The 13750-nt window shown below is 44.5% G+C and overlaps 1 protein-coding gene across 12 annotated transcripts in view; it reads left to right on the top strand.

The window, feature by feature from the left end:
- UGGT2 (UDP-glucose glycoprotein glucosyltransferase 2) overlaps positions 1-13750 on the top strand; it is a 413106-nt gene that overhangs the window by 174044 nt on the left and 225312 nt on the right. For all 12 annotated transcript variants that reach the window (XR_005588059.1, XR_005588057.1, XM_039499669.1 and 9 more), the window contains one exon: positions 8729-8829. Coding sequence is in view for 10 of the 12 variants with exons in the window: in XM_039499669.1 (XP_039355603.1) it covers positions 8729-8829 (101 nt within the window). In the remaining 2 variants the exon portion in view is untranslated. The remainder of the gene's footprint in view (positions 1-8728; positions 8830-13750) is intronic.

The following is a 13750-nucleotide window of genomic DNA, read 5'->3' as shown; positions in this document are numbered from 1 at the left end:
GCGGTAAGAGGCCTAGGCCAATGTCTCAGCCGACCCCCTCCGAGGGCCCAGCGCCAGGAGAACTGAAAGCGCCTCCACCACATCCAATACCGTGTGCGGCAAAGGAATCGGCTATGGCTTCCCGTGAGGGCAAGCCCACTGGCAAGGCCTCACACAAGTTAGGTGAGTGCCAATGGTCTCCAGAGCCAAGACAGAGCCCTAGGTCACCACGTTCTTGGTCTGCATGCCAGTCCAGGTCTCCAGCTCATCATTAAAAGCCATCAGCACCGTGCTCCCGATCCCCCTCATCATGCTGAGGCTTGCCCAGGCATGGTCACATATCCCCAGCACCGGTCCTCATCCCACTGTCGGTCGCTGTTGCCGAGACCTCAAGGGCGCTCCCTGGCTCGACGCCGCCTTCTCTACCCCCAGCACTAGTTGGACTGTTCCCAGCGCCAGTCTCCGACGGTGAGCCCTCAGACTCAAACCTCCACAGCACTGCCTTGGTCACCGAAGATGGACAACGTCTCAGGCTCGGAGGCACAATTCAGCCCCTCGCCCAGACGATGTGATTGAGCTCTGGAGGGCGCGTCAGCAGCTTCAGCACTGGCCTGGCAGCAGAGCCAGTGGCCAACCCAATGGCCATATTGAAATGCATGGGGCGTTCACATCATGCCAGCCCTCAGTCGCTGCATCAGACAGATCGCCAGTGATGCCCCGGTACCTGCGGCACCGGCCTTGGGGTAGGACATTCCAGAGACCGCCTGGGTGAATAGCTGGTTACCCACCCTAAGGCCGCCCTCCCCGGTGGGTGAGGACACCTCTGGACCTCCCCCGGTTGTCCAATCATCCTCTTCCTCCCCGGATGAGGCGGTGGCAGGGCCTTCTAGAGCTAGCCCACTTCTCGATTTCCATGAGCACCAGGCATTGTTCCACACCGTGGTGGCTAACTTGGGCCTAAAGGCTAAGGAGATGGAGGAACAGATGGAACCATTATTTAATGTGCTTTCTGCGTCTGCCTCAACCCGGTTCACTCTCCCAGTACATGAAGGGGTCTTGAACATTGCCAAAAGCATCTGGCAAACCCCATCCTCCATCCCCCCCACCTCAGAAAGGGTGGAATAGAAGCACTTTGTTCCCGCGAAAGGGTTCAAATACATATACACTTATGTGCCACCGGGTTTGTTGGTTGTGTCAGTGGCCGACAAACAGGCCCAACAGTTCTACCCCTAAGAACAAAGAGGCAAAGAGACTGGATTTGTTCAGTTGAAAGATTTATTCTATGGCCTGCATCCAGTTTTTGGTGGCAAACCACCACGCCCTCCTGGGCCACTATAATTTTAACTTGTGGGACTCTCTCTGCATGTTTAAGGAGTTCATGTCCCAGGAGGCGGCCCAAGAGTTCGCAACCCTGGTGGACAAAGAGACCGCCGGCCTGTCCCAGGAGATTCAGGCCTTGATTGAGGACCTTCTGTTTGACAGGGTCAGCCTGTTCTACCGAATGGATGCTCGTCTGAACAGCCTAAAGGATATGAGGGTGAAATTAAAATAAAGACAGTCTTAATGCTCTAAAATATGCAATCATTATTGAAATAAATCATTGCAGAAATTGGATTTCTATTTTCTATTTATTAGAATCAATGTGTAAACTTTAAAAATGCAAGTAGCTTATTCGTATACTGAAACCCACTGTCAGGAACTTAGCCAGCTCAGCACTCAGGCTGGCTAATGAGTCCATCTGAGCTGTGGCAGGATCAATTGACTGGCTGGCCCACCCCATTGGCTGCAAGGAACCAATAGGTGTGCATTTAAACTCAGCAGCAGCGGTATGTTGCCAGCTGCTCAATGTTTATGCCACAACAGCAAGATCTCCTGGACCCGCCTCATTCACAGCCTTGTTCCTGCCCTGTTTCTAGTGGTGCTGGAACAATTTTTCATCTTTGACTTCTGTTTCAGGCTCTAATCACCTGGTCAGGACACCCATCCCCGGTTCCTGACCGTTTGAATTGCCTAAAGAACGGAGAGGCCTGGTTCAGCTTCAGGGATGGACCCCACTAAAGCCAGTGTTTCTTTAGTGGAGTTCATGAGTGCCTTGCAGAATTTACAAACCTAGGTCCATGTCCTGCAGGCACACAGTGTAGCGCTGGCCTTGCAGGTGCAAGCAATGCCATTGGTGACTCAGTCCCATCAAGATCCCAGTGTCTGATGAATTCAGTGGAAAATTGCACTGATTCTTAAATCTGTGCTGCCTCCTGTTCTTCGAGTGCTTGCTCATGTTCATTCCATGTTAGTTGTGCACGTGATGCGGGCACAGTTGCTGGAGATTTTTTCCCTCAGTGGTATCCATTGGGCTGGCTCTACCGCTGGTATAAAGGACTGTCTGGCTCTGCACCCTCTCAGTTCCCTCTTACCACCTGTGATAGCTGCTGGAACAGCTCTTGCCTCCCTCAGCACCAGCCAACAGAAGTGAGGGTGCCCCCATGGTTCCCCCAAGGTGTCTTGTCCTTGGAGTCAGAGGTGGACTCATTCACCCAGCCAAGGAGCTGTTACCAGTACCCTACTAATGTTCTGTTGGATCCTGGTGCGTGTGGCCCTCCAGGCATCTGGCTGGGTGGGCATGGCCTTTTTTAATCCATGGGGTTTTTCCTGGTATCGCTACCCCTTCCAGCTGTTTGTACTCAGTGATGTCTGAGAGAATGGCCCCTCTGCCGCACCATCTGGCACCTGACTCAGACTCCGGTACTGCATGATGAGGTCGGTGCAGAAGAAGAGGAAGAAGATGCTCTGCCAGTGCAGACCTCCTCCTCCTCCATGAAGCTGTGTTGGGGTTGAGTGGCTCGGCAACACAGGATGACTTTGGAGCTCACCAGTAGCTATTGAAAAGGGTGGCTTCTAATATAGGGCTGGAAGTGGAGGTGCTTAAAGAGTCCTCACACAGCCTGATTGACATCTTGGTTGTGGCGGCCCCATCAAAGGTGGCCCTTCCCCTAAAAAAGGCCGTTATGGGTCCAGTCAGGTCCCTATGGCAGACCCCATCCCCTCTGTCCCCCACTTCAAAAAAGAGCAGAGAAAAAGTACTATGTTCCTGCCAAGGGGTATGAGTACTTTATTCCCATCTCCCTCCCGGGTCCCTTGTGGTCTCAGCTGCCAATGAAAGAGACTGGCAAGGGCTGCAAGGTGCAACCCCCATGGCGAAGGACTCAAAGAAGCTGGACCTGTTTGGTAGAAAGATTTATTCTACTGGTGGGTTACAGCTCCACATCTCCAACCTGCAGCCTTACTTGGGAGATATGACTATAATGTCTGAGACTCCATGTCAAAATTCAAGGACTCGCTGTCTCAGGAGTCCAGACAAGAATTCTCTGCTCTGGTGGAGGAAGGGAAGACCGTAGCCAGGGCCTCCCTCCAAGCTGCCCTAGATGGAACTGACATGGCTGCCAGAGCAATGGCATCAGCGGTGGTCATGAGAAAGTCCTCTTGGCTCCAGTCCTCACGACTGACACCAGAGGTTCAGCAGTCCATTCAGGACCTTCCATTTGACGGAACTTTCCAGTGAGGTCTCAATCTTATAAATGTTCACAGCTGCTGATGTTGTCTACGTCCATGGAGTTCTGAGCCCCATGGTTTGCTGTCTTGCTCAGGGTAGGCAGATTGTTACACCATTGCATGTGGAAGACCCTGGATTGGACCTGTTTGTATCCAAACCAGAACAAGAAACGCCACAGATTCAGTTCCAAAGGGGGAGCCAGTGCCAGGTCTGTGTTGGGCACGTTTCTAATCCTATGGTACTTTGATACTGAGAATCCTCAGGAAGATCAGGCAAGATGCAGCCCTAATGATAATGATAGCCCCATCATGGCCCAAGCTGGTTTGGTTCTCTGACCTCATTAACCTGTTAACATGGCCCCTAATCATGCTTCCAACATAGCCAGAAGTGATGATACAATTGAAGGGAGAAGTCCTACACCTGGACACATCTCTTCATTTCATAGATTGGGTGTTGGCTGTCTGACATCCACTGATGGATACTGCTCCTTAGCATTGAAAACATCCTAGCTTGCAGAAGAAAGGACTCTACCAGACCTACTTAAGCTGCTAAATAGAAGAGGTTCTCTCTCTAGGCATTGGAGAATTGTTTGTCTCCCTTGAAAGCACTTCTGGCTAGTATCCTGGAGTACTTAAAGTGTTTAGGCCTTTCCATAAGCTCCCTAAGAATGCACGTAGTGGCTATCTTTCCTCACTCTTCCCTTCTGGAAGGCCACATTGTCTTCTGTCATCTGACCGTGGCTAGATTTCTCAACGGTCTACTTCATGTCTTACCACCAGTCAGAGACCCTCTGCCCTCCTGAGACCTCAAAGTTGTTTTAACAAGTTTGATAGGATCTCCTTTTGAGCATTTGGTGACTTGCTCTTTGTACCACCTATCCATGAAAACCGTCTTGTTAGTGGCCATAACCTCAGACAGAAGGATAGAAAATATTCAAGCCCTTATGACGAGGCCACCTTATGTAGTATTCCACAGGAACAAAATTACTTTAGAACCTCACCCAGGTTCTTATTTAAAGTGGTTTCTGATTTTAATCTTAATCAATTGATTTGCCTCACACTACTTGGGGAGAAGCTAAACTTCACACCCTGGATGTTGTCAGATCTCTGTCTTAGTGCTTGTCTGCACCACTGATCATTTGGTAATGAAAAGGTTACCGAGGCTACGTCTACACTACCCGCCGTATCGGCGGGTAGCAATCGATTTTTCAGGGATCGATATATCGCGTCTCATCTAGACGCGATATATCGATCCCCGAACGTGCTTCTATCGATTCCAGAACTCCACCGCCCCGAACGGCGGTGGCGGCGTCGATGTGGAGAGCCCCGGACATCGATCCCGCACCGTGAGGACGGGTAAGTTATCGATATAAGATACTTCGACTTCAGCTACGTTATTCACGTAGCTGAAGTTGCGTATCTTATATCGATTTTTCCCCTTAGTGTAGACCAGCCCCTAGTTTGTGTTAACATAGTCTATTTAAAGAGTTTTAGTTTGTTCCAGCAGCATCCACATGGTGGAGTTACAGTGCAGCATGCTAGTACACGCTGCAGTTCACACTTTTAGTCTGAACTGTAGGGCTGTGTCGACATAGCCTTACTATCTAGACAGAACCAGACCCTTTGAGGAATTCTCCGAAATTGTTCCTAGCATTCTCGATCTCCACTCAAAGATAGTGTCTAAATGGGTCACAGACTATATTAAGACATGCTAGGCAGTGACACATTTAAACCCCACTTGGGCAGATTAGGACCAATTCCACCAGATCTCAGGGAGTCTCTACTTCTTCACTGTGATGTGTCCCAGTTTCAGAGATTTTTAAAGCAGCTACCTGGAACTCAGTTCCTGAAATCAACTATATTGTATGGGACAGTACGATAAAATAAGATGGTCCATCTAGCTCTGTCCAGCCTAAGAAGGAGAGGGACCTGATCAGACCAACCAGATGATGTCTCTAACCAGCCATCCTGTATTATGAGAACATCAGGAAAAGTCATATTTCCACCACCTTCGTTGTCCTATCTCTTGTCTCCATTCAGTGTCTGTCAGTTTTATGTAATGCAGGAAATTGACGATCACTCTCAACTGAGAACTAAAAAATAGAACTATCCTGTACTCCCTCACCAAGGAGCACTGTTTGATTGAATAAGAAACTGTCAGCCCCGGGGTTGAAGGGCTTCAGCTGTGAGCTCTGAATGGGGCTGACAGCTCAGACTGTCAGTCAGAGTGCGGGGGGCTCCAGCTGTGAACCCCACACAGGGCTGACAGCGGGACTCCAGCTCTGAGCCCTGCATGGGGCTGACAGCCAACAGGCGATATAAGTAATGCAGTGTCTACATCGATACTGCCTTACCCTAACTACATTGACCACTTGCGGACGTGAATTTAAGTTGATGTAATGGTAACTTACATCAGTGGGAGCTTTAGTGTAGATCAGGCGTCTGCAACCTTTCAGAAGTGGTGTGCCGAGTCTTCATTTATTCACTCTAATTTAAGGTTTCGCGTGCCAGTCATACATTTAAATCTTTTTAGAAGGTCTCTTTCTAGAAGTCTATAATATATAACTAAACTATTGTTGTATGTAAAGTAAATAAGGTTTTTTTAAATGTTTAAGAAGCTTCATTTAAAAATAAATTAAAATGCAGAGCCCCCCGGACCGGTGGCCAGGACTCGGGAGTGTGAGTGCCACTGAAAATCAGCTTGCGTGCCACCTTTGGCACACGTGCCATAGGTTGCCTACCCCTGGTGTAGATGCTTACAGAGTTGGGTTATCATAAGCTGCCTTATGTCAACCTAACTCTGTGGTGTAGACCAGGCCTTAATCAGGTCTACTCTAGAGCAACTAATTAGAGTTGCAGTGACTAGAGTGTTGGATTAGCTGCTGTTGCCCAGCACTCTGTCACACTCCCCACTGCCAGAGCCTTTCCCTGGTGACAGAGTCTTTGACTGTTGCGAGAAAAAACTCCAGCAGTGGGAGGCAGCAGAACACTACACTGCTAAGATAGCAAAGTAGACATGGAAGACGTTGTTTAGGTATGTAGAGACCTGTATAGGATATATACTGTAGGTTTTGACATAGCTGTCAATATGCCACCAATAATTGACTCTGTAATTATTGCACCTGCTAACTGTTCAAATTCACATGACTTAGATTTATTAAATAGGCCTTTAATCTAATGATTAATGGGTCCCTATGGTAGTTTATACAGAAAATATGTCCTGCACAAGTGACATTTTTGATTAAGACAAAGTATTCTTGAAATTTCTGAATGATGTAATCTAGTAGTCTATAGTCTCCTTCATGCTCCTGTTGGAATCAGTTGTAGATTGGAAGTATCTCCGGACCAGCTACATGTAGATGTGTGGAGGAAATCACTTCCCTGGATCTATGTTTAATCCTCTTGTCTCCAGGAAAATTTGGAAATACTGCAACTTTCTGTGTCAGTTTTCTTCAAGGTTCCCTTCTAGACTAAAGGATTCAGATGGCTTCATTTGCACTATTATTGCTGGAGATTTAGTTTATTTCTGGTATCATGTAATGAAGGATGAAATGAACTGATAAAAAAAATTTTATGGCCCATCTTGTGACATGGTAAAGGGTTACAAGAAGTTAATACCCTTGTTATGTAACTGGGGTCAGAATCCACCGACTTCAGTAAGTATTTTATAATTAGTTTGGTTCTGATTGCTGTGATATTAAAAAGCTGAGCTAATTGCTGAACAATTTTTAAAGTTAGGAATTCCAGTGACAGCATGGGCCAGATACTATTCTCACACTTCAAACAGGTTCCACTGGAGTTAATGTCAGTCTCTCTGTCCACCTCTCTATCTACTTTTATCTAAGGGCTTGTCTACACAGCAAGTTACTGTGCTGCAAGCCAGAGTGTAAATCTACAGCACACCAGCTTGTTGTGTAGACAAGTCATAAATATTGATAATGTGCTTATCACTGTTGTATTTGAACATTGCCAGAATGATCAAAAATATACAATTAGTATTGTCACATGCTGTGAAAGGCGTGTACATGTGTTTGGAGAGCAGAATTTCTCTTTAATTGGTGGAATTTGTGAGGACTTAGACTCAACTTGATGGCATTTCTCTGTTGGATATACATCTCTACCTCGATATAACGCTGTCCTTGGGAGCCAAAAAATCTTACCACATTATAGGTGAAACCACGTTATATTGAACTTGCTTTGATCCACCAGAGTGCGCAGGTCCCCCCTTCCCCCCCCCCCAGAGTGCTGCTTTACCGCTTTATATCCGAATTTGTGTTATATCGGGTGGCGTTATATCGAGGAAGTGGTGTAATGTAATAATTTTTGAACCCCCTATCCAATCAATTCATGCATTTCAGTGGGGAAGGAGGAAGTATGGAGAACACAGTGGTCCTGGAATTGAGGGGCACGGCCTATGGCATGCAGAGGGAAAGAGGGAATGGGAGGCACACAGAGCCCCTAACATGAGTGGGGAAAAATGGGGCACCTTGTTATGGGGGGGCGGGGAATGGGGAACACACAGAGACCCTCTCACAGGGAGGGAGGTTGCAGGGAGTCCCTGAAATAGAGGGTGATAGGAGGGTGTCACTCAGGGAGCTTCTGAGCATGAATGGAGGAATGCAAGGAACCCCTGGTATATGAAATAAGATCAGGCTGCAGAAGCAACAAAGTGTGTGACCTTCTAATATATAATACATTTTGGGAGGTGACTATGGTGAAAATAGTTTAAGAACATGTGCAAAATACAACCCTTATGTAACTCCATGGAAGTCAGTTGAGTTACTCATGGATGTACATGGCCCCATGTTTGCATTAAATCCTCTAAATTTGTGAGCATTTTGCCAGACCCTTAATACACTTAATGCAAAGTTCATTTCATATACAATATCATGTTGTCTATTTGTTAGAAACCTAAATTAGGTTAAAATAACCCATCCATTTATTTAGGGTCTATTCTAGAGAATTACTGAGTAATTGCAGTTCTCCTTGAAATCATGAATAGAAGCTGTGGCTGTTTAGCATTTTCAAGATGAGGCCCTTATATTGTGGCTGCATTCATAAATCCTAATCTCTGTTTATAGAAGTGAACTAGAAGTGTTAAATTCTTGTTTGTTACCTTAAATAAAGAAGCAAGATAAAACCATAAATAGTTTTGTATGTGATGGAGGGAGGTAATTAGATTTTTTTTAATGTTTTGATCTAGACAGATGTATCCTGACCTTAAAGATAATCTGAGGGAGTTCAGAAAACACCTAATTGAAAGTACTAATGATTTGGAACCTCTGAAGGTCTGGGAGCTACAAGGTATATATTTAGTATGCTGTGTTTGTTTGTTTGTGAGTTGACACTCATTTTGTTTAATTCTTCTTTGCTGTATTGGTGATTATAAAAACTATAACAAAAACTACTTTTATTCTTCAAGTGCTTGTCCCTATATGTAATGGACTTTAGGTTGCACATGCATTCCAGGATCTGGAGATATTTCCCTAGCAGTGTCCGTCTGGTCCGTGCCTATACCTCTGCCACCTCAGGCTCTGTACCAGGGAACTGAAGGGAACTGCTGGTCTGCAATAAGGTTCCTCCTTGCTGCTCTTGGGAGCTGTAGTTAAGGAGATCTTCAAAATGTTCTTTCCAGCGAGAATTGATTGCTTTGTTGTCCTTCAGAATTGTGGTTCCGTCCTTCCATACCATGACAAATTGGCCCATGAACAGCCTTGGTGGCACTAAAGAAACCGCATGTATTGTGGATGTCTGTGAGATGTTGGAGTTCTTGCACTTTCTCAGTCCACCATTTGTTCTTAAGTTACGATGTATGTGTACAATATGCTTTATATAATAGCTGATAAATGATCTCTTACTACAATGATAAAAAGTTTAACTATTTATTGTTTGTGAATATTCCCAGATTTAAAACAAACAACACCCTAAATGCAAAAAGCTTGTCTTCTTCAACTGTAATATCAGTCTCTAAATGTGTAAAATTTGGGCCAAAAGGAAATGTGGGGGGGGAGAATTTGTGAGCAAGAGAAAGGAGTATTTTCAAATGGAAATAATTTCTTTACTCTGAACTTTAGTGTTTACTGCCGTAAATGCTAGAATGACAGCCCTGTAGAGAACTATAGTTGCTTGATAAAACTGGAATATGGTAAATATAAATATCACATTTTGGCAGATATAATCCAATTTGTTTGAAGGTCTCAAACCCTTTGGGAAACAGGGATTTTGCTGATCTTTGTGAGTGGATAAAGGCTTTGAAAAGGCTACTTTCCAGGTTCAAACTTTGTAGCACAGTGAAGATAAGGCCAGCTGGCCCAGCTAGCATATGTTCTGCTCTCCAAAGCCTTTTTCCCACTGTGGAGGTTACCCATCCACATACTGACCAACTCAAACCCTGCTTTGTTTTTTAGCTCTGCAAGATGGCAGCACATAGCAGCCAGATGATAGGATAATCTTGTTTTTAACTGAAGTGAGGAACAAACAAATAGGAGAAGGAATTAAACCCCAGTCTCTCATTTAAAGTTGCAGAGCATTGCTACTAAGCAAGAATTAAAACCTGTTGTAATAGTTACAGGGCTAGCTGCCCCTATGTCCACTTTATGATCTCTCTGAGCATGTTTGTGGAGAGATGGGGCTTATCGTAAGTTGTTCTCACCCTTCCTGTCTGTTTTCCCAGACATCTGTCTGTTGTATTAAACCAATATATTCATACAGAAAATATCTCAATAACCAGGCCAACATACAGTATTAATAAATTATAACAGAGTAGCTCTAAATCCATCACATCTGCTGTATAAAATCTGTCATAAAGTTATTTAAGAATGGAAAATTAGTAAGAGCAGACATTGTTCTTTCTGGGAAGCAACAAAGCTTCAACTTCAAGCACTATTATCTTAACACTCATCAAATAATTAAGCATATGCCTGCTTAGCCATTATAATCAGAGAAAATCAGTTTTTTTTAAATTAATAAGTCTATCTGTTTTTACGTTAATAGCACTTGCCCCATCAGTTACCTGTTAGGATTCCCATAATATGTTCAATTCAGGACACAGTTACAGTAGGAAATCATTTTTAGTTTATTTACGTGTTAGCTTAATAGAAAGTAGAACATTTTTTGTGGGTTGTTTCAGGAAAAGAGTATTGTGGAGAAGTGTGCTTACTTAATAAAAGAGCTGTCCTATTTAGAACATTGTATTTCAAATTATGATTCTCCATTAAGGCTCAAAGAGATTGGGCAGCAGAAGGTGGTGTTAAAGAAACATACTGAAGAAAAATAAATGTTAGCACTGAATATTCAAAACTGAATACTCGGGAAATGGTTTCTTATTTACTCAGCCCATGTTGGAAATAACCTAGAAACCATAGAGACTGAAAAGAAGGATATTTTACTTTCCCTTCTTGTCAGTAATCTCTGGAAAATCTTCACATCTTGGATGTTAAGAGCATAATTCCTTAATTATGCATAAGAGAGAGAAGGAATCCCAAGTTGCTAAAAGTGCTTGTTGAGTATCTAAATCTAAAATCTTTCTGTTGTAAAATAACTGACCCAGAGCTCTGTCTGGTCTTCCCTCATAGTTCAAATATTGTGTCCTGATTTCCAGAAGAGACATTTGGATTGTTTCTAATTGGGTAAGAGGGAATGATGTAAGACTAATTATTATTATTCCACTATCCCACGTGGAAAACATTGGTCTAGTGCAGGATGTATACATACTTAATGAGGCATTTGATGCCTGGTGGGAACATTAAAGGATGTCAAAATCTGATTATGTATGCTCCATTTTTCACAGTCAGTAACACTAATCAGTAACTCTAATTCTTTCCAATTCCATATGGTTTTATTTTTTTTTTGGTTTATTATCTGTGGCTATTAATTTGTACACAAAACAGGTGAATACTTTTAATGGCACTGCATGAAATGAATTCTAGAGGCACTAATTAATGAAAGCTTTGGTGTGCATTCAGTATTCATTGGTCTGAGACGGGATTATTTTTATTTTTATTTTTTTACTGCCCCAGTGGAAGTGCAAGTTCTTCTTTGAGTGATTTTCATATGTCCATTCCAGTGTATGTGTTTGTCCAGTGCATAGTAGTCTGAGAGTTTTGAACCTTAGTGGTATCCATCAGGACGGCCTCAGTGCCCTCTGCTGTCTCCTGCATATGCATAAAGACCCAAGCCGCCCCTAATCTCTCCTTAGTTCCTTCCTATTGCCCATGATGGTTGTTGGAGCTCCCTGTCCTTGTTTCTGCAAGTCTTTTCTCAAAACCTGTAAATAGTACCTAGGAATTTGTTAGGTAGTTTAGTAGTTAGTTGGTTAGTAAAAAAAAATAAAAAAATGTTTTTTGTTGTTTTGTATAGTTCTGGCATCCAGTCTGGGCATCGGCCCCGCTACTGGTGATAGGCTGCACTCTCTGGGTTTCAGGTTCTGCCATTCTTGTGATTAGGCAATGCCTAATAGTGACCCTCACCTCAGCTGCCTTAGGTGCTTGGGGGAGGCTCATCTGAGCAACAAGTGTGGTACTTGTCAAGGCTTTAAGCCCCATTCTAAAAAAGGACGGGGCAGCCAAATTAAAATATTTGCTAATCAGTGCTACATTTTCCATCTGAACCGTATACCTCAGTCTGGGTACTGAGCACCCCAGAATCCACCATCTATCTCTGGAACTACCAGTACCGAGAGGTGTTTGAGGCTGTGAGTGAGTTGTTAGACCTATTTGTGCTACCATCACCAGCAGTTAAGAGACTCAGATGGTACCAGCAGCCAAGGTACCTCTTTCAGTACCTTCACCTCCTCATCAGGCAGCTCCCTCAAATTCAGCCATCAGGATTCTAATTAGGCAGTACTGTCCAGGGGAAAGTCACAGATTATCTCCCTAGCTCCTCTTTCTTCAAGGTCTGAGCCTTCTTCATTGGTACTGATGGGTATGGCACTGCCGTGGTCACAGGAAGTACCTTTTTCTTCATCAAACTCTAAATTGGGATACATAGGATCCCACTTCTAACAGTCTCATCAGGAGGGATATGTCATAGAAGGTTAGGGTTGGAAGAGACCTCAGGAGGTCATCTAGTCCAACTCCTTGCTCAAAGCAGGACCAACCCCAGCTAAATCATCCCAGCCATGGCTTTTGTCAAGCTTTAAAAACCTCTAAGAATGGAGATTCCACCACTTCCCTAGGTAAACCATTCCAGTGCTTCACCACCCTCCTAGTGAAATAGTTTTACCTAATATCCAATCTAGACTTCCCCACTGAAACTTGAGACCATTGCTTCTTGTTCTGTCATTTGCCACTACCCATCTTCTTTGGAACCCCCCTTCAGGAAGTTGAAGGCTGCTATCACATCCCCCCTCATTCTTCTCTTCTGCAGACTAAATAACCCCAGTTCCCTCAACCTCTCCTCGTAAGCCATGTGCCCCAGCCCCCTAATCATTTTCGTTGTCCTCTGCTGAACTCTCTCCAATTTGTTCACACCCTTTCAGTAGTGGGAGCCCCAAAACCGGACGCATTAATCCAGATGTGGCCTCACCTGTGCCAAATAGAGGGGAATAATCACTTCCCTCGATCTGCTGACAATGCTCCTACTAATGCAGCCCAATATGCCGCTAGCTTTCTTGGCAATAAGAGCACACTGTTGACTCACATCTAGTTCCCCAAGTGCTTTTCTGCAAAACTGCCGCTTAGCCAATTGGTCCCCAGCCTGTAGCAGTGCATGGGATTCTTCCGTCCTAAATTCAGGACTCTGCACTTGTCTTTGTGGAACTTCATCAGATTTCTTTTGGCCCAGTCCTCCAATTTGTCTAGGTCACTCTGGACCCTATCCCTACCCTCCAGCTTATCTACCTCTCCCCTCATCTTAGTGTCATCCATGAACTTACTGAGGTGCAATCCATTCCATCATCCAGATCATTAATGAAGATTTTTAACAAAACCAGTCCCAGGACCGACTCCGCTTGATGGTGACTGCCAAATAGACATCGAGCCATTGATCACTACCCATTGAGCCCGATGATCTAGCCAGCTTCCTATTCACCTTATAGTCCATTAATCCAGTCCGTACTTCTTTAACTTGTGCTGACAAGAATACTGTGGGAGACCGTATCAAAAGCTTTGCTAAAGTCAAGCTGTATCATGTCCACCACTTTCCTGATATCCACAGAGCCAGTTATCTCATCATAGAAGGCAATCAGGTTGGTCAGGTGAATCCATGTTGACATTTCCTGATTACC

The sequence above is a fragment of the Mauremys reevesii genome, linkage group 1, assembly GCF_016161935.1.
Source record: "Mauremys reevesii isolate NIE-2019 linkage group 1, ASM1616193v1, whole genome shotgun sequence".
Lineage (NCBI taxonomy): Eukaryota > Metazoa > Chordata > Testudines > Geoemydidae > Mauremys > Mauremys reevesii.
The sequence above is the reverse complement of the archived record's forward strand: the minus strand, read 5'-3'. Positions and strand labels throughout refer to the sequence as shown.